At 40.3% G+C, this 20,868-nt stretch overlaps 2 protein-coding genes across 3 annotated transcripts; both read left to right on the top strand.

The window, feature by feature from the left end:
• Positions 1–756: 756 nt before the first annotated feature.
• On the top strand, positions 757–14,695 carry LOC144530940 (uncharacterized). Its single transcript, XM_078270761.1, has 6 exons — positions 757–1,293; positions 9,177–9,604; positions 9,688–11,449; positions 12,279–13,076; positions 13,519–13,633; positions 13,756–14,695. The coding sequence occupies exons 1-6, from the start codon at positions 926–928 to the stop codon at positions 13,960–13,962; spliced, it is 3,678 nt and encodes a 1,225-aa protein (XP_078126887.1). The 5' UTR covers positions 757–925; the 3' UTR covers positions 13,963–14,695.
• A 413-nt stretch (positions 14,696–15,108) lies between these two features.
• brf2 (BRF2 general transcription factor IIIB subunit) lies at positions 15,109–18,977 on the top strand. 2 transcript variants are annotated; one of them, XM_078270763.1, is made up of 4 exons: positions 15,109–15,489; positions 16,342–16,401; positions 16,517–16,838; positions 17,313–18,977. In XM_078270763.1, the coding sequence occupies exons 1-4, from the start codon at positions 15,327–15,329 to the stop codon at positions 18,145–18,147; spliced, it is 1,380 nt and encodes a 459-aa protein (XP_078126889.1). In that variant the 5' UTR covers positions 15,109–15,326; the 3' UTR covers positions 18,148–18,977. The 2 variants fall into 2 exon arrangements, with proteins under 2 accessions (XP_078126889.1, XP_078126888.1); XM_078270762.1 differs by having other exon boundaries at positions 15,109–15,480.
• Positions 18,978–20,868: the final 1,891 nt, after the last annotated feature.

A 20,868-nucleotide genomic window follows, 5' to 3' on the forward strand; every position in this document is an offset into this window, starting at 1 on the left:
TTTCTTGAACAGCAGGAGTCAGTGTTCAGACATGAACCATTGTGCATATTGTGGCATGAGTAACATACACAGACTGATTTAAGATGTATAACTGTCTACAATACATGCCGTTTTCCATACCCACCTAATCCTGTTTAGGCTCATGGGAATTGAGGGTTTATCCCAGCATGCATTGAGGTAGCCTACATGCAAGGAATCAACTCTGAGAAGGTGGCCAGTCCATTGATGGGCTAAAACAAAAAACAAACACATTCAAGGTATTTGAGAGCATTCAATCCATGTAAAACCCTTGCAGACACTGGCACTGCAGCCTGATTAAGATTCAAACTGAAGCTGCATGTGAAAGTGAATCCAACCATATGAACCCTATCAGCTTGTCAGTTATCCTGTCCTCCCTCCACAACACAGTTTAGAGCATGTTTTCAGACATGGATCAGAAAGACGTTAAAGTAGGAGTAGATCGATGGAACTGTGACTATGAATTATCACAGAACCTACTGACATTTACATAAATATGTCTTTAATGGAAATATTAAAAACAGGCAATCAATCAATGAGTCAAGTCCTCATTTAAATGCAGCTGTGATGCTGATTAACTCTGGCAGGTGTCAACATGGACATGGACTAGGTGTGTCCTAGTGGCTCCAGTAAATGATTGTTGTGGTGTGAATGATCCAAGCAGCGTGTCAAATTGGTTTCACGTAATCTGTTAATCTGGGGGAGTGTCTAGTTTTAACCAAGGACCCCTCTCGGTGTAACCACGCCTAATCAGCTGTTTCCTCAAGATCACCGAAGCTCATTGGGGGAAAAAAACTTTCCCTCGCGTCCGGGTCAGTCTCACGGTGAACCCATGCTAAACTTCGCAGCTTTTTGTTTGGGGATTTAATTTTTGTGCGGTGTTAGTCCAGCAACAAGTAGTGTCAGCATGTCTCTGGCGGATCTGCAGTGGTGTCCCACAAGCGTCCAGGTAACGGTACTCCAAGCCAGAGGCCTGAGGATAAAGGGGAAAAGCGGCACTAACGATGCGTACGCGCTCATGCAGGTGGGCAAGGAGAAGTTTCAGACCTCGGTGGTGGAGAAGAGCGTGGCACCGGTGTGGAAGGAGGAGGCCGCTTTCGACCTGCCGCCGCTGCTGCCTCTGGGCGGCGGAGGTGGAGGTGGGGGAGGCACGGAACACTGCACGCTGCATGTCCAAGTCCTGCACCGGGCCCTGATGGGTCCGGACAAACTGCTGGGACAGGCTGTCATCAACCTGCTGCAGCTCAGTGAGGACAAAACCCGTGACAAGACCAAGTGAGTGCACACAGCAGGATGTTAAAAGGTCATTATTTGAATAAAAATGATATGAAAAGCTAGATAAACGAAATGGATGGAATAAGAGGTATATAAGGGCTGAAACTAACCATTATGTTAATATCTAGACTATATGATATAAAACAGATCAGTTTCTCCATTAATTGTGTGGTCTATGTCAGCAAGTAGTCAAACTCTCCATCACAAGATCCCAGAATGTCCAGTCATTATTAGACATGTCTTGTTTTGTTCACCCAGAACCCAAATATACATAGCTTATCTTCATAGAACACAACAAAAGCCTCAGAAATAATCACATAAGAAACTGCAGTTGCTGAAACCTTTTCTGTCAATTAACTAATGACCTCGACTAATAGTCTTAAAGCCTCTACTTAACACATACCATAAACTCTCATTTAAAGGAGGCATCATTGAGCTTGTCCCATGGTGGGATAACCCAGTAGTTCAAAAGAAATCATCTTTTTGAAGTTTCTTTGAGCAATCAATCTTCGATGCTGCTGACCCTGAGGGCGTGTGAGGAAGTGTTGCTTATGAAAAAAAGTGTTTCTCCTTAAAAAATAACCCACATGATCACTGTATTTTAAGGCGCTTTAAACACCCCAGTCCTCTGAATATGAGACTGTATTCAGGCTATGTAATTTTTGGGGCAGATGTTACTCTAAGCTATTCCCTTTTTAGCTGCATGTAAATGAGGAAATCACAGGAGGTGAAACAAAGCCTTTAGTTACTTGGATTTTCATTTGCACCACAGGGGATCAACTCCTGGTTGCTGATTAATACTGCAGTAAAATGCCATAATCCCTATTAAATCCTACAAACCATGTTTTGTTTGTTTTTTAAAACTGTAATAAAATCATGCATCATCTGTGAAAACTGTAGATTAGTGTTGCCATATGAATGTTTCCCTTAAATTGTGCATTGGAAAAGACATTTATTTCCATTGAGGTATTTGAATTCTCACACACACAAACACACAAACAAACAGCCAATGATCAGCATTACTTACTCAGGCAAAAGACGTGAGTCAAAGGATTCAGTCTTTCATTGACTGAACTTGTAAACAACGGACAGATTCCCCATCAACTGCAGGGATTTGGTTGGTTGGTTTTACAGGCCTGGCTGGTACTACTGTATGGTCTCACTAATAGCGAATATACCTGCTCCTTTAAGCAGAAAATATGCTCGTCTGTGAAAAATGTTTAACACTTTAATTCAAGATATGGAAAACCCGTCAGCCATGTCTATAGTAAGAATGTAAAATGTTTTGTTGTGCTAAGCTGTTTCTGAGTATTTTAGTCCCTCGCCGTGTGACTGGTATTATGCAGAAGCAGACTGCATACCAGCCTAAATTCACAAACACAAACCCACACAAACACTTCCTTCTCCAGGGTTGTTTGATGTTGTTTGGGTCTCTGTTTGCTTGATGTCTTGCATCATTGCGTGAGTTGTAATATAGTCTGGCGAGGCTAGATTTGATCATTACTGCTCATGTTTTGTTCATCATAAAACAATATAGATTTGCTGTCTGTTCATACTAATGGCAAACCTTTTATAAATCAGAGCAAATAGGCAACCCACTTAAAATAGAGCATGAAGTGAGCTGATTAAAATGCATTTGGTCACACATAACTTTTCATACTTTTCTACCTGCTTCTCGGATTTGGCTGTTGTTCAACTCTCTCAGCATGCTAGGCTGAACGCCTGGCCTTACTCTGCATGTTTAACCGTGCACTGTTTCGGGTTTTGTAGTATATCTTATTACATCTGCTCTTTTTGGCAATGTGTCATCCAAAAAATCAGATATTGGTTTGTCTCACTTGAGGACTGCTGCAGAGATTTGCATTTTTCCATGTAGTTTTATGAGGATTCTTACCCCAAAACAGTTTGTTTGTGAAATCAGCAAACATGCTTAAGCTGGTTTTAAGTAAATGCTCAACTTGTTTTCTGTTGATCTTTCTGTGGTCCTCTGTGAGTTATGTGAATGCACCTTGATACTGAGGTTTGAATCCAGCTTCAGCCACACATTCCTGCCTGTTTTTATCTATGAAAAGCAAACGGTGATGGCAACAGAAACGGTCTAGCAAGGTCAGTTTTTCTGAGCAAGACCACTGACCCCCCTCCCCCCCGACAGACAAACATGTTCCACAAGCTGCCAGTACAACAGCTCGACTGTTTGAGGTACATATATTATCAGAATTATTCCACCACATTTGACTATTTTTGAACATGTGTTAAACTACTGTTAGTAAAGTTGTCACTCAACAGTCTTGAGCAATATCAGCACAGGTGGAAATTAACAATGCGTAGGAATGTATTCAGGTTATTTATTTTATAAAATTCACTTTTTGTTTGTCTTTTTAAACCGACATGCCCAAATGTCTTCTGGGGAAAAAGGTCTATTTAATCAACTACAAGGGCATTGTAATAGCCACATCAGTGAGGCTACTGACAGGCTGAATCACATTTATTGTGCCTCTATTAATCTGCTGCCAGGCCTGAGAGCACAACTTCTGTCCAGAATTTTGTCATTTGAAACAGCTTTACTGTATTTCATATTTCCTTGACATAGCATGTATTGTGTGATTTATTTTGGTTAGAAAGGCAATTTCTTGTTCACTCTGGTTCCTTTGCACAGGCTTTCATTTTTAGCCTTTCTGACTCGTGGATGAGGTCTGATACAATGAGCCCTGGACAGTTTTGGTCCTTGGATGTTATCACTGTTATTTTTTTTTTTTCTCACTCAGCTCTTCTCCCACTCACACAGCTGTGCTCTGTGATAAGAAAGGCTTGAGCCACACATTGTCTTATCAGTAGTTCAGGCTTCACATGGAAGGATGTGTGTGTGTGTGTGTGTGTGTGTGTGTGTGCAGAAAGTAGAATACATTTACAGAATGTTGAGTCACCCATTATCCTCTTGTGGTTCTGTCTGTACAGCAGAGCAGAACACTTTCTACTCCTAACAGGGGTGTGAGATTACAGAGTTTAATGGCATCATCATCATTATAATCCAGGCACAAGTGGAAAGCCTCCTTTTGCACACTGCTTACCCCAACCGGCTAACGCCCAAACACTTTTGTAACTTCCCTTCTGTTTTAACTGAACTAGCTTACTACTTCTCTTTTTTTTCATGTGGGATGTGTTTGTGTTTGTGGCATGTGTCAGATCAGCAAAGTACAGTACTTCAAAGGTCAGGGTTATGATTATACTGTACATTTCAGTATAGTATAATATAGGACAATGTTATCATCATAGTATTGTATGCTACAGTATTGAGCAGTTATAGTATAGTTCACTATGCTATAGGGGAGTTAATTGTTGGTGTTAGTAAGTAAGACACAACAGTAGTATACTATAATATAATACTATATACCTTACCAAACTGCTATACAACTGTATAGTACAGTAAAGCACACACAATTATACAAATTTACCATACTGCTTGTACAATATACTAATATTGTGCTATATGGTATACTATACTAATACTTTTTATATTGAATAAAATAGTTGGTTTTCAAATTACTGGTTTTCCAGAATCAATACTAAATAAAGTACTCAAATATGAGTGTCGGGCAGTTTGTGTTGGCATGTAATTGTAGATATTATTATTATTATAATAATATATATATAATTTTTATTTTTAGTGGGGCATTTCTGCCTTTTATTTTGACAGGACAGCTAGGTGAGAAGGGGGGGAGAGAGAGGGAAGACATGCAGGAAATCGTCACAGGTTGGATTTGAACCCTGGACCTCTGCATCGAGGCATAAACCTCCCAAGTATATGTGCCCCTGTTCTACCCACTGAGCCAACCCGGCCACATAATTGTAGATGTTTAAAGTTAAAGCATAACTCTCGCCAAAATGCAACCTAGGGTATTTTGTGAATGTACCCAAGTCAAACTTTCGTTTTAAAAGCATAATTAGGACGGAAACGCCACTTTTGAGATTTACTGTATTTCCGTTTTTGGTCAAATGGCCTTTTGAATGGGAGTGCTAGGGGCACTACTATGATCGCATCAAATTGCTATTTTTAAAACACTAAGAAGCCTTGACACAACATGAAACTTTGCTCCAAGTATCACCAGGGGCTCTACACATGAACTTGAGCATTTAGAACATTGTTTGTGTACACAGAGTTTACTACACCTTAGCAGTTGGTGTTTCTGGTCGCTGCCATCTCGCCAGTCAAAAACTCTGTGTACTTTGTGTACACGTTGTTTGTCAATGCTCGAGTTCATGTGTCGAGCCCCTGGTGATACTTTGAGCAAAGTTTCATGTTGTGTCGAGACTTAGACTTAGACTTCTCTTTATTGCTCCTTTTGGGATGACTCCCGCAAGGAAATTAGATTTCCAGCAGCAGATGTTAGCAGCATACAAAACACTCTTTAAATAAAGAGGTATACAAAATACAGTATAGAAAAAATATAGTATAAGAATAATGACAATAAACTTTTAGCTAAATATTTTTTACAAAAAGTAAAAATGTTTTAGTGTTGTAAAAATAGCAATTTTTGTAGTGCCCCTAGCATTCTCATTCAAAATGCCATTTGACCGAAAAAATGAAAATATGGTAAATCTTAAAAGTGGCGTTTCCATCCTAATTTTGCTTTTTAAACGAAAGTTTGACTCAGGTACATTCACAAAAAGATCATTTTGGCGAGAGTTACACTTTTAAAGTTGATGAGCCTTTTTTAAAATGGATCAAGGTGATTATAGTCTCCCTTGAAGTGAAGCTGAAATGAGGTTGAAATATTAATATAATTTATGACAATATTTAAAGCTTCAGTTACCAGGGTCAAGAATAAGCTTTTAAAAAAACTTTTTAAAGAGGCTGTAATCAATGTTTTTATATTAACAGTAGATCACTGACTATTTATAGTGATGAACCCACAGAGAATTATTACCCAACTCTGCAGTTCCCCTCAAATCTACAGAGCTTTAAAACATCTTTCAGCTCACTGTTTTGGTTTTGATGCTTGTACTTTCATCCTATCAGCCTTTTCAGCCACACCACGCAGCTGTTTTTCTGCAAAAAAAGCTCTAAAACTATCTGTATGCTGCAATGTCACACACAAAGACGTTAGATGAAGTTAGCAGCTAGCTGGTGAACATAATGAAGCATTTAGCAGCTGATTAGCCAGATGTTTCCCGAAGGTGTTGGTGGAGACCAAAAACGGAGCTAAAAGGAGAGTGAATATTGGACTTAAATTCACCAGGGTGGTCAGAAACGTAACTCCAAGTGAACGCTTATATTGCTCTGTGTGTGCTGGATGTGTAGAAAGGCATTGGTTTGCTAACAAGTTTGATACATTCAATTGTAATATGTCAGTGTTGTGTTCACAACTTGTGTCCGCTGCTGTTAGCTAATGCCCGTTTAGGATCGTCATTATTTATGTGTCGTGAAAAGGCTAAAGGTCTATAAATAACATAGAATTAATGTCTAGCCCTTCCATACTATACTGGTAACCATCAGCTACCATTTGCTAAGATATTATTTGTATTGTTAGCCATACTGAGGCGAGAGGAATTGTATAACCGTTAAAAATATTTAAAAAGGATGATATGATGCCACGGAGGGATCAGGTGAAATATTCTTTTAATAACTTTGTATCACATATAAATATCGCTGTGCATGGCAATACGGATATAACGGCTACAGAACACCCATCTACATTTACATGATAAATAAATGCAATATCTATCTAGCAGTGTTTTGTTGAAGGATGTTCATCAGGCAAGAAGTCCCAGAGTGGAATATTTACGATGTCAAGGCCTGAAATTTACAGATTACATCCCATTACTCATCTGCAGTAGGAGGCAGGGGAGCTGTGACAGCAGTCTCACCCATTTGGCAACTTAGACTTAGACTTAGACTTCTCTTTATTGATCCTTTTGGGATGACTCCCGCAAGGAAATTAGATTTCCAGCAGCAGATTTTGGCAGCATATAAAACACTCTTTAAATAAAGCGGTATAAAAAATACAGTATAAGAATAACAATGACAATAAACTTTTAGCGAAATATTTTTTACAAAAAGTAAACCAACAGTAAACAACAATAAACTACAGATAAAGATAAATATATAGATATATAGGACTATGTATGGTATTGTTATTGTACATTTAATAAATAAATTACATGTAGCATAAATTAGCAGTTTCCTGGAAGTTTCCCTCCTTAATTTGTTTGTGCAATACATCTGAATCATTGTAGAGGAGGAGGAGGGTGAATCGCAACATATCTGATTCAGTGCCACTGAGAAAAGATACTTTTGGGTCTATATCAGTTGCATCTCAGGGAGAGGTGTTGTGTAAAAATGAGGGGGAAAAGTACGGTTTGGCATATAAACACAAAACACTATATTTAGACAATCACAATATTGAGTAATGATTTTAAAACCACATTTTGTTTGCCCAAATCTGTTTAATTTTAAACTTTTCGTTTTGCACATTCAAAGAACAATTATTGTTAAATTTTTGATGCCGCTACAACACAGAAATATGCTACACACACACGCGCGCACGCGCGCGCACACACACACACACACAGAAATGCACCCACCGTCCCTTCCTCATTTCCCCAGGAATCCAGATTTCAGTTGGAGTTGTTTGTTCAGTGGTGAGCTGACCTCAGATTTCTGCCTGATGGGCACTTTTTATGCTGACTGCTCCTTTTCGTTCTGTTCAAGTATCCTGCTTATTCTGAAACCCTTCTGTTAGTGTTGGACTATGACGCAGAAGAAGTTCAAAGTTGACACAACCTGGGCTCAGTGGACGTCTTACTGAGTTGGTTTAGGCTTTTTTACATGCCATTACAAGACTTACATTTTAAGTTTGCTAGTTTGAGGTTGTAGCTATAGTGTTTATGTTGGGTTCCTGTTAGGTGACGATGAGGTTTATAGCAGATTGATTTCCTGTTAACTTGACAAGAAGAGCTAATCTTGTTAGATTAAAAACTCCCTCGTTTAAGAGGCCGACTGGTCCATTGGATGTCTGCAGGGTTTGATGTCTGGAAACATGCAGTATGCACAAGGTTGAGCATGACATGTCTCCAAGGCATAGTGGGTCACAAGCTATCGGAGAGAGCCTGCGAGGTATAAATCTATGCTAGTCTAATCCTAGTACTTATTATAATGATTTGATCATGATTTGATAAAGGCTGTCAAATATTGGTAAAAGTATACACAGAGTGATTCCAAACGTTCCCACATTGGAGGCTGGCACAGGCAGAACAGTATTATTTTTAAAACTTTCCCCCATGGTCAGTTTGCTGGTTGTGCTTAAACCCTTACCAACGTTCCAAAAACATTCAAGTGGCTGTTGAGTCACTCTCCATTTGCTACGGGATGGATCATAGTTTCCACAAAGAAACTGAAAAGGACTAAACGTCCACATACTGTACAGTCTGTCTGTTAGTCCTTTAAGCCAATAGTCTGCTTTTATAGAGTGTTAAGCTCATTGTTTAGCTGTGCGTCCTATAACTTTTCCTTTTTATAGTTAATTGGTTCAATCTCAACACTTACTTAGAACCATTTTCAGTCGCAGCAGGAAGCTATTTTCATGTAAAAATCTCCAAAACCCCCCTTTACACTACCTACTACCAGGTGGACACTGACTCAACTCGAAATTAATGATAATGTGGCTCTGCATGTGTAAAAGTTTGTCATATCAACTTAAAAGGTGATTATCTTATTTCCCCTGCCCCCTAGTAGTCAAACAAATCTGTTATTGCTGGTCTAAGAATTGTTTTTAACCTTAGAGAACACTGAAACAGGAAGTTGGTGACAGAGATTTGGGGATTATGTATCTGGTAACATGCATTAAAAAAAAATTGTATTCTTATAAGATGCCTCTCTTTAACAGGTGGTTTAAGTTGCTGGACAAGACTGGCAAGGCAGACAAAGACAGAGGAGAGGTGCTTGTGGACATCCAGTTCATGAGAAACAACATGACTGCCAGCATGTTTGACCTCTCCGCTGCCGGCAAATCCAGATCTCGCCTGGGCAAGTTCAAGGACAAAGTGCGTGGCAAGAAAAAGGAATCTGATACTGCGTCTAACGTGGTGCCATCCTTCACCCAGGTTCTGACAGACAGCGAGGGGGAGGGAATCCAGGACGCCGAGGAAGATGCTGACACAGGCGAGAAAAAGAAGAAACATAAGATGAAGTCTTTGTTTTCTACCAAGTCTAACCTGCACAGGAACATGTCTCAGTCCATGTCTGTTCTGCCTGCGAAGAACTCCTCACTGAGCGGCAGTCAGTCGTCTGGTCTAAATGTGGATTCCTCTGAAGGTTGGGAGCAACTGTTTGCAATTTACTCCAATATTTCATCTGTTTTCTCTTGCACGTATGTTAACTGTTCCATGTCCTTCCAGGTAAAAAGAAGTTCAAGTTCCTGATACATAAACGCTCAGGCAGCTCAGACAGCAAAGATTCCTCCTCTGGTCATCAAAAACATGGCGCTGCAGAACAGAGTAACTTGTGCATCAACGGCAGTCATGTATACTGTGAAGAGCAGCCGCCCCAGACGTCTCGCATCGGCTCCAACTTCAGTCTGGCCAGTTCAGGCCACGGATCCATGGAGGACGTCCCTGAAAGCTCTCCTCCATCTGTTGATTCACTGAGGGCAGTGAGGCAATATTCACCATGGACGGAGGAGGAGGAGGAGGAGGAGAAGGAAGGAGAGCATATGAAAGAGGATGTGGGTGAACTAAGAAGGGAGGAAGAGGAAAGGATTAAGAGACAAGAAAAAGAGCTTGAGAGGTTGGCTAAGGAGAAGAAGAGACAAGAGGAAGAAGAAAAGAGGACTGAGGAAGAGAAAGTTAAAAGGGAGGAAGAGGAATGGATTAGGAGGCAGGAGGAAGAAAGAGCTCAGGAAGAGAGGAGGCGACAAGAGGAAGAGGAGAGGGTCAGGAGAGAAGACGAGTGTGAACGATTAGCAAAGGAAAAGAAGAGACTAGAGGAACAAGAAGAGGAGAAAGTTAGAAAGGAGGAAGAGGAGAGGATCAGGAGGGAGGAGAGGGTTGAGGAAGAGAGGAGGAATCGAGAGGAAGAGGAGAGGGTGAGAAGACAAGAAGAGGAGCGTGAGGAAAAGAAGAGACTTGAGGAACAAGAAAAGAGGCAAAGGGAGGAAAGGATTAGGATGGAGGAGGAAAGGGCTCAGGAAGAGAGGAGACATGAGGACGTGGAGAGAGCAAGGAGACAAGAAGAGCAGCGTAAATTAGCAGAGGAAAAGAGAAGAATGGAGGAAGAAGAGAGGATTGAAAAAGAGAAAGTTAGAAAGGAGGAAGAGGAGAGGATCAGGAGGGAGGAGGAGATGGCTGAGGAAGAGAGGAGAGAAGAGGAGATGGTGAGAATCCAAAAAGAGGAGCGTGAGGAAAAAAGGAGGCTTGAGGAACAAGGAAGGAGGCGAAGGGAGGAAGAGGAAAGGATTAAGAAAGAGGATGAAGAGAGGGCTAGGAGGGAAAAGGAAGACTATGAGAGATTAGTAGAGAAAATGAAACTAGAGGAGGAAGAAAGGAAAATGATTGAGGCAGAGGAGAAGATGAGACAAGAGGAAAGGATAAGGGTGGAGGAAGAGACGAGGAAGAAAGAAGAGGAGAGGGTTAGGAGGCAAGAAGAAGAGCGTGAGAAGTCAGCAGAGAAAAAGAGGATAGAAGAACAAGAAAGGAGGAGAACTGAGGAAGAAGAAAAAAGGAAGGAAGAGGAAAGGATTAGGATGGAGGATAGGAGAAAAGAGGAAGAGGAGACAGCTAGAAAGGAAAAGGAAGAACATGAGAGATTGGTAGAGGAAAAAAATAGACAAGAGAGGAGACGGATTGAAGAAGAGGAGAAAATTAAAAAGGAGGAAGAGAAGAGGATTAGGATGGAGGAGGAAGAAGCTGAAAAGGAGAGAACAGAAGAGGAGGCCAGAAAGCTAGAGATAGAGAAGTTAATAAGGGAAGGAGAGGAACAGAAGGACAATCAAACCAAACCCAACGCTTTAGAGATAAAACCTAAAGTGGCTGTGGAGAGCCCTGCAAGAATCACTTCTAATCCATTTGATGAAAACTTTTCAAATAATCCCTTTGAAAAGATTCCCGATTCTCCCACTGGACTCGACAGCAACACAGCCAAGGTGTCAACTACCCAACAAAGGTTAGAATTTACAACTCGCATTTCAAAATGTATTCGACAAAATTCAACATTATGTTTCAATAGTTGGGACCTGTTTAAAAATCCACCTGTGGGAAACTGTGAAGGTTGTGTGTGTTGTACAGTGAAACCGGTTTAAACTAGGTGGGAGTTCAGTAAACCTGCCTTAGTTATCAGGAACAGAACAGGACTAGGAACACAACGGCAGAGGTAGTGACACTAAATTTGAATACCTGATGGAAATGATAAAAAGTCATTTCCATGCTCAAAGTGTTATCTGACTGTAGTTCATCTTCTGTTTTCCAGTCCGTTACAACACTTCATCTCAGCACCCAACCTAAAACTGACACCGTCATGAAAATTTCATGGCTTGGTGCTTGTTTGTGTGTTCGAGGTTGCATGAGCATGTGGACACATACATGTGTGTGAGCAAGGATAAGTTTCTTGTCATCTGAGATCTGGTGCTCATTACACAGTCTCGCCTCATTAAAGCATGTCTCATATGAACAGTGAGTGAAAATGACTTGAAACAATGGGTAATTGTTACTGAGTTTGACAGTGAAGGTTGGTGGTAATTTCACAGAGATCTTAGGATGAGGTTTGATTGGTATTTTAAAAGCTGTTATCCTTTTATTATATTACTGCATCTTACTATACACTGCTTTTTCAAAATGAACATTCTGTGCTGTCCTTTGTTCTTTAATTTTGCAACACAATATTTTAGATTTTAATATCTCATTTTCAACATCCTAGAAAAGGCATATTTTGTCCTTCCCATGAGACTATTTGTAAAAAACGCTTACATTTCATTTATTCTGTGTCTCATATCCAGGGTTCAATCTGCTGCATCATTGGTGGGAAGCAAGCCCTTTTCCACTGATGAAAAGAATCCTATTAATACTCAACGGGAGAAGCGGTTGGCTCCACAGCCTCCAGGAAGGAATCAAGCTGAGAGACAGGCTCAGGGGGAGCAGCATGGATCTACACCACATCTGGCACAAATTAACAAGAAAAGTAAAGACAAAGACATCAAAACTGTTCTCCCTCAGCGCTCAGTGCAAATGATCGCTCCTCTGAGTAGGTCTCCCACAGATAAAAAGAACACCCAGAGCATGATGCAAAGTAGTTCCACTAAAGAAACATCAAATGGAGCCAAACACAGTAAACGTCCTGCGCCGTCTAGACCTCGTTCTGTGGAAGAAGGGCCATCATCTGAACACAATGCAGCAGTGTCTTCTGATGGCGACATTTCCCATGAATGTGGCTCAGAGGCGAAACAATTCCCGATCATTTATGGCTTAAATCCATTTGAAGACGACGAAGATAAAAATGTAGCCCAAGATGATGCAACAACCTCTGGTAATACTGGTTCAGTACAATGGCCTCCAGTCGTGTCACAAGCTGCTGATAAAGATGCCGCCTCTCAAGTAAAAATCAAATCCCCAAAGGCCCGCGCTCCCCTACTTCCTGTGACCATACCTGATAACCGTGCATGTGACCCCGAGTCAGAGGCCATAAGTCCTGTGCATGTCCAGGAGGCTCCACTACAAGAGTCCCAGCCTGCGGCAGTGCAGAGTGCTGGGGAGGAAGCAGGTGGCAAGAAGGAGGGGCCTCCTATTACTTCACGCAGGTGAGACAGTTCAGATCCTCTACAGAATATTTATACAACTCATCCATCTCTTCATATATTATAGATGACAAACCACTAGCTCCCAATATCATGCCTTTCATAAAAGGAAAAAGAATCCTTACACACACTTCTAATGTAGAGACTTCTATGATTCACCCTTTCATTTATATTATTTATTATACTCACTCAGCATTGCTTGTGTTGTCTCATATGAGGTTGCTGTGGATGAAATGAGCCTGCAGCATGAATACAAACTACCATATTCTGTTTGACTATTGATTGATGAATAACAGGTTACTCTTTGATTGTCTAGAGAAATGATACAGCCCTGTAACTGACTCATACTTGCGCAACAATACATCTTTCACCTTTCATTACCATCCAGCCACTGCCTACATCTTTTTTTTTTTTTTTTTTTTTTCTTCTTTTTTTGTCATTGCAGGCTTCAACCTGTAAAACCCCTTAATCCTATGAAACAGCAGTCTGTTTCAGTCGTTCCAGGGGAAAATGATAACAAGTCCACTGGAATCCTGTGTCAGGTTCAGGAGAAAACAAAGGTATCTTTTTATTTTTAACCAAAAAATGTATGGTGGTAAAATAATTGTCTATCTCTAAATTAACCAAGGAAAATTTCTGTGTTTTTAATATGCACATACATATTCTCCATGCACTCTCACAGGTAAAGGACACTGGGCTAAAAGGGCCCTACTCCCAGCTGACTCGGGAGGAACTTATCTCTCTGGTGCTCAAACAAGAAACACAGCTGTCCGAGAGAGACAAAAAGATATCCGAGCTGGAGCAGTACATTGACAACTTGCTTGTGCGCGTCATAGAAGAGAAACCAAGTATTCTCATGTCCCTGAACTCTATGAAGAAAGCTGCCTAGGTGGACTCTCAGCTGACCCTTTTTTATTTCTGCTGTACCTAATCAGTTCAGACCCAGTAATCTGACATTACCACAACAGATACTTCGAAATACTTGTGGATTATAATATGGAAGGTAACTGGAGTAAAAGTTTAGGTTTTCACGGCTTGAACAGTGGCGTTCAAGTTCCTCATACAGGCAAATGAATAGTGATGAAGATTTAATGTTGTAAAAGACATCTTGCAGAAATGGTTTCATCTTCAGCTAAGAGCTTCAATTGGGGGATTATGTCAATTTTCAATCAAAGATGTTAAGTACAAAGATATTCTAAATTTTTCTAAATATTTAGAACTATTTTGACACTTTGCTACAGTACGTATGTCTGATGCTGAATCAAACTCTTTTGTGTATTTGTTATAACTATTTTCATGTTGAGCATACATTTCTAGAATTTATAGACATTACTTATAATGTTAAATGTTGCCAACATGTCAAACTTAATTGCTGTATTTAATGGTATTCAGAAATGGCTTCTTGTCTATATCCAATATGAAAAAAAGCCTTATTTTACTGTCAAAACTATGCACTTGTTATGTCTTGCTCTTCTACTGAATGTCTATGTTTACGTGATTCCACTAACCCCCCAAAAGGCACTTTACTCGGCTTAAACTATTAACATGATGTACACTGAATTATTGTACTGTACTGAGTTATGGATATGCATAATAAAATAAAAATTGTTCTGGTAAACTGACATTTTGCCATTCCTGATCAATCAAGTCTAGCTCTCTCTGTAGTTTTATTTGTATATACAGTATTGTGGATTATTATTGTGTGCTATTGGCAATCTCTATACGTTTCCTTCTGGTAGTTTTCCTAGTTATGTCCTCATTTTAACAGTTCCTAATATCTACCAAAATCATTATCAATGAGTGAGCTTTCTGCATTTGCTAATTTAGGATTATAGATTGTTTAAAAGAGACATGTTTAGTTCCAATAGCCTAAATTCCCATGTCTAGTACAGTGAATTAAATGTTAAGGTTATAGTTTACCAGTGAGGACAGAGAAAATCTCACTTTGTGCAACCTTGTATAACGGTCTTGCCTACTGGTGTGTGCTGTATATTCAGGATCAGGCGGAACCATCGACATCCCAAAAGTCTGTATCTACCCGGACATATTTAACACGCACGCGGTAACAAAAACGTTCATTGGTCGTTCAACCTTTTATAGATATATATGTCAAATGATGTCAATGCGTTCAACAGCTGTTTACAATTTCTACATGGGTTTGTCGAGCCCAACATTGTGTTACAGGTGTTCAGACTAACAACCTGTTTCATATAGTTAATCTTTAGTTGCACGCGGCGGCAGTTTATTTGGAAGATGTCTCGTGCGGGTTTGAGCTGCCCGGGCTGCGGCTCCTCAAACATTGTAGACGATAATCTTTACTGTCAGAGCCAGCTGGTGTGTGTGGACTGCGGCTCTGTGGTGTCTGAAGGAGCTCTGGTCGCCGCCGATGACCACGTCGGAGGTTCAGGTATGAACAGTGAGTTACGGAGGTCTCACAAAAATACAAATAAATATTCTCTCCCTTAACGTTGGCTCGGGATAGCTTCCTGTTAACTGCTTTCCCATTGGTTGTGTGATGTAATTTTGTTTGTGGTGCTCACATTGAAAGTGACATTTAATTCAAGAGCATCCAATATTTTCACCTCGGAAAAAACACCATTGAGTCAAATAATAGCTCCTCATACCTCTCTCACTCAAATAGTTCATGTCTCTCTCTAAAGTGGCTGTCAAATAAAGGCAAAATGCCAAAATATTAATGTTTTTTTAAATGTCATAAACAAACCCCATTAAGATTAACCCATTGGGGGCTGTTAGTTGTTGGTAATTTGGTTAAACACACATTAATTTAGGAATATGCACCATGTAAATTGTGACAAAGGGCTCTCTGGAAGGCTGATTAAAAATGCAGGACACACCTTGAGGTCCTCTTTATTTGAGTTGATATATTGTGCTATCATGTTACATATGCCAAACAAATGTGCAATAAATCAAGTTACCACAAGGCAACTGACCTTCAAGACCTCTGAGGGTTTGGAGCCCCGGAGCAATTGTCCACTTTGCTCGTTTGGCAATCCAACTCAGGGTCCGAAAAGCTCTGGGAAACATGAAAACTCTGCTCTGATTGGGGTAGCAATGAGATGTCTACTGCTCTATATATTATGCAGTAATAATGCTCTCTGCTGTTGACACCTACAGCAGGTTTTTACAGAAAAATAGCATGATGATAGGTACACGTAGCGTTTATCTTTGCTAATCCCAACCCTCTGAAACTTCCTTTGCATTTACCATTAGATTTAGTCTTTCTCTTGACTCTCTGTGCTTTTTACAGATGTCAGCTACAGCCGATCCACCGCTGTGGCTAAAAAGCCGTGTATGAACCTAATAAAAGGTGAGATCTTGGGAGGTTTTGCTTGTGAGAGATATTGTTACACAGTAGCTCTTCTATACATACAGGGGATCCCGCTGCTCTCCCATGCTCCTATATCTTTGTTACACCTCTACAGGTATACAGCGTGTGAAAGCCATATGTCGGATTCTCAGGGTCAACAGTGGGATTGAGGATCTCTCGCAGACCTATTACAACCTGGCCTATCAGCATGAAAGTTTCATTAGAGTGAGCCTCCAGAAGAAAGAGGTTCTCGCTGGTTGCTGTGTGCTTGTATGCTGCAGACTGCTAAATTGGCCGATTACCATGGGAACTATCAGCTGTCTGCTGGATGCCGACCCAATGGTGGTGGGAATGGTTTACCAAGAGATGGTCAAGATTCTCAACATTGAGCCTCCGATCATCAACGTCACAGAAGTGATGGAGGCCCACAGTCTGGAGTAAGTGAAGGATTCTGCTTGAGTGGGACACTTGGATAACTTCATCAGCAACATGATGGTTAAACAGGCCATTCAGGAAAAGACTTATGTTTTACATTGAACAATAGCAACAGATAAATAACAGCAAATTCTGACCAGTCCAAACATCAGCATCCATTCTCATTTTCCTCTGTTACACAGACAAATCTCATTTTATAGAAGACTGACTGATAGTTAAATATTACAGCCTGTTGTAGAGTTTTTATGACCCAGGCCTAATATAACTTTCCCTTGATTCCTTTATACAAAGTTATTTAGCTTTTACAAATGTTCACAAGAGGATGGGGATGATTCTTATTTGGTTAGTTTTGTTTGAACAAAAAAAAACAAAAAACAAATAAATACTGTAAATCATGCATAGGAAATGCTTTTAAATGATACATTTTGAAAAAGACTGGGTCTATAGTTACTGAAAATGTTTTTTCTTTCTGTCAGGTACAAAATAAGCTCAGTTCACGTTCCTGAAGAATATGCCGAAAACTCTAAGGACTTGACTAAACGTGCCGTGGCCCTGGTGGAGCTGGCAGCAGATTCCTGGATAGTGACTGGCCGTAAGCCCATCCCCATTATGATGGCTGCGGTCTATCTGTCCTGGCAGTCCTTAAAACCCAACAAGCATCGCCTGAAATGCTCTCTGGAAAAATTCTGTCAGATTGCCAAAGTGAATAAGCACAGGCCTGCTTCCAAGAGAATAACTGAGATGAAGAAGGTGCTGTGTAAGCTCGGTAAAGAGATTCCCTGGGTCAGGGAAGCGGTGACGCCAGACAATGTTGTTCGGCAGGTGGAGGATATTCTAAAGCACAGGTACGCCCTGCTTAGGAGGGCTCTGAGAACCCACGAAGAAGTTCTGCTGGCAGAGTGTCAAGTCAGCTGTGAGGGGACTCTAACTGAGGAGACTGTCCCCACCCAAAGCTCTGAGCTTGTAGAGCAGAATCCAAATGCATCCTCTGTGGAACAATGTGAACTGAATGCTGAAAGGGCCCAGCGACCAGGAGATGGAGATGATAATCCATGCACAGTATCTGAGCTGCACACTGACATTCAGGAGAGCCAAGATCCAACCCCAAACTGGGGGAAGAGAGTGCTGTTTGCTCCCCCTTGTGTGACTCATCCTAGGAAGAAAAGGAGAGTGGAGCAGCCTGAGCTCAAGGATGTAACCGGTGACGAGGAAATCTCTGACAGTGAAATTGACTCATACATCCGCACTCCTCGGGAAGTTCGAGAGTTTACTCTGACACAGCAGCTGTTTTATGAGAGTGAGAAGTCATAACCGGACTATTCCAATAAAGATGCAGGTATTTTTAATTTCTATAAGATTTGGTTCATTAAGGAGATTGATGACCACCACATGATGTGCTATCAGTGAAAAGTGCAGTATGATGATCTCCACTTTACAAACTGAAATGCTTTTCTTTTAAAGGAAATATAAGAATAAATTTAATTTTAGTTTTTGCACATCATCCACACCACATATGAAAGTGCCTGATATGAGAGATTTACCTGGTTATCAACTCTGAGGACACTGCTTCCTCCCCCCCCTGAGCTTGTAGAACAGAATCCAAATGCATCCTCTGTGGAACAATGTGAACTGAATGCTGAACATCACACATCACGTCTGTGTGATGTCGGGGGACATTTTCTTTGGTTTTGCACATTAAGATGAACTTTCATTCAAATAGGCCTTTTTCACAGAGGACATCTTGACATGTCACAGTAAGGAAAGCACAGATGTAAATTACTTTGTAATTACTGATGGCTGAATTCCATTTAGCTGCTTCAGTTTCAGGGTCCTGGTATTGTGCATGCTGGCTCAATTCACTGTGTTATGGCTTACTGGGACATTTGAATAGGACAGAGCCATTGTTAATGTTATTAACACCGGTGCTCTTCCTGCTATTACTAATCAAGATGTCTGCTGGCAAAAAGGTCTATTTTGCCAATGAAGCCTTCATTGTCTTGCAAACACCAACCTGGTTCTTCTTACGGTTCACGACTTGAAAAGGTTCAAATTCAGCCTCTGTATGTAAAGAACGCAGAGGATAATACTTTGTATATGCAGCTGACAGCATTCAGGCCCGTATAAAATACTAAAACGCCTAATGTTTTGCAGCCTTGCTTTTTTTTGATCAGAAATTCAAATGTCATGAACAAAAACAGAATTGTGCCTAAATTTCACTGTGTGAATAACTGTAGAATGCATATCATTCAACTGCAGGAAATTTACGTCATTGTTGGCAAGCACGCTGAAACGATCAATAAATTCTCACATTGTTTCAATATCCTAAACGGCTCTAGTTGATATGCATAAAACACTTCTGTCCTCCCTGTTATTCAATTAGTAAATTCAGCGGGGCAACAGCACTCTGACCAAGTCCAATATAATTAAATTTCATCATGCAGACACATTGAGCTGAAGCAGAGAGGTCATTCTATCTCTGTATTTTTATTCACAATTTTCCACAGTGTATTGTTAGGACAGGCTACAGATCAAATGATACATATTTTGCATGTCACACCACAAATGATGTACACAATTTACAAACAGTTCTGTGGTTGGTAAGACAGTACACCATATACAGTGTGCACCCAAAACCATTTAATAACTGAGTTCCTTCATTCAAGCAAGTGTAGATGGGAAAAGAGCAAAAATAAAGTTTTTTTATATCCACACCGCTGTGGATGAGGTTTAATCATTTTGGTGACATTAGCACTTAACTTGTTGACTTTGTTGAGTTATCACTGCTGCAAAGATAAATCTGTCCCATCTGCCTGAGATACAAATATGCATAAAGAGAATACAGAATAGGTGACACAACAGCTATAATGCAAGCTAAGTAATGGAAATGTAAATCTGTGTTGCACATTTTGCATAAAATCTCAAGAAGCAATAGAAACAAGTGATGAGAACACAGAACAAACCACCACACTACAATGATTTTTTTTTTTTTACATCCATTATACAATACTATCAGAAATATTTTGAATGAGTTATAATGTGAAGGTGCATATTCATCAACTACAGACTTTAAGCAAATTAAAGGCCTGGGGAGCAGGTAATTAAATGTAATTTATTCCACAGAAGGAGCACCAGTGCCCTGGTGGAAACAATTACATTGGCAGTGAACATTTCCAAACACAATTTAAACAGCCTCTCATTTTGTGTTCATATCCAATACAGTTAGACTTCATGCACAACGCTAGGTCATTTTATATTATTATCCTCATTAATTTGTTAAAGGAAATGTTCAGGTCATTACTTTCTTATGACAAGTAGGTTTAATCATTACTTACCGGTCTAATGAGCAACATATGAACAATATATTACATTAAGTATTTTAGATACATAAACATTCATGTCTCGCAGGTTTCTGAGTTTTTATTGGCACAATTTCTCAACGTTGAATTAAAAGTAGTAAACATGGATCTTTTAGCCAGGCTGTTTTTTTTCTTCATCTAACAAACTAATGGCTTGGTTTTAATGAGATCTGCTGCTGATATTTATAGTCCCCAGAGAATGAGTCATAATCTTAGTAGTGACCCACTGATCCTTTATCTAGTGTCAACATATCCTCTTATATTTCTGAAATTGGCAGAATGCCCATAGGGTCTTCTGGGCACACTCACACTCCCGAGTGGATGAAACCCTTCCTGCTTCAAACGAGACATCTAATGGCTGGATTGGAACACCAATTGACCTCTGCCAAAGTTTCTACTTTTTAATTTCATATCTCAAACTCTAATGGGGAGATTACCAATAAATAGACCTTCATGCTGCCCAACAGATTTACCTCTCCTCAAGAGCCACCCCTGGCCAATAGATCATCTTTGCCAGACCTTCCTTCACAGCGCAGCGGAGGAGGGTCTGGCTAGTCCACACAACATTCCGGGATGGGAGAAAAACGTGCTGTGGTTTATTGGCATTTCTTTAAACCAATCACAATCGTCATGGGCGCCGCTAAGCACCGGGCAGAGCCAAGGAACTTGTCTTGGT

This window comes from Sander vitreus, chromosome 16 (genome assembly GCF_031162955.1).
Source record: "Sander vitreus isolate 19-12246 chromosome 16, sanVit1, whole genome shotgun sequence".
Lineage (NCBI taxonomy): Eukaryota > Metazoa > Chordata > Actinopteri > Perciformes > Percidae > Sander > Sander vitreus.

Excerpts from the sequence above, each read along its gene's own strand:
- LOC144530940 (XM_078270761.1), top strand. The coding sequence starts at position 926 with ATGTCTCTGGCGGATCTGCAGTGGTGTCCCACAAGCGTCCAGGTAACG. Across the intron at positions 13,077-13,518 it reads CCTCCTATTACTTCACGCAG|GCTTCAACCTGTAAAACCCC; the intron begins GTGAGACAGTTC and ends TTGTCATTGCAG. Across the intron at positions 13,634-13,755 it reads AGGTTCAGGAGAAAACAAAG|GTAAAGGACACTGGGCTAAA; the intron begins GTATCTTTTTAT and ends GCACTCTCACAG.
- brf2 (XM_078270763.1), top strand. The coding sequence starts at position 15,327 with ATGTCTCGTGCGGGTTTGAGCTGCCCGGGCTGCGGCTCCTCAAACATT. Across the intron at positions 15,490-16,341 it reads CGGAGGTTCAGGTATGAACA|ATGTCAGCTACAGCCGATCC; the intron begins GTGAGTTACGGA and ends TGCTTTTTACAG. Across the intron at positions 16,839-17,312 it reads ATGGAGGCCCACAGTCTGGA|GTACAAAATAAGCTCAGTTC; the intron begins GTAAGTGAAGGA and ends TCTTTCTGTCAG.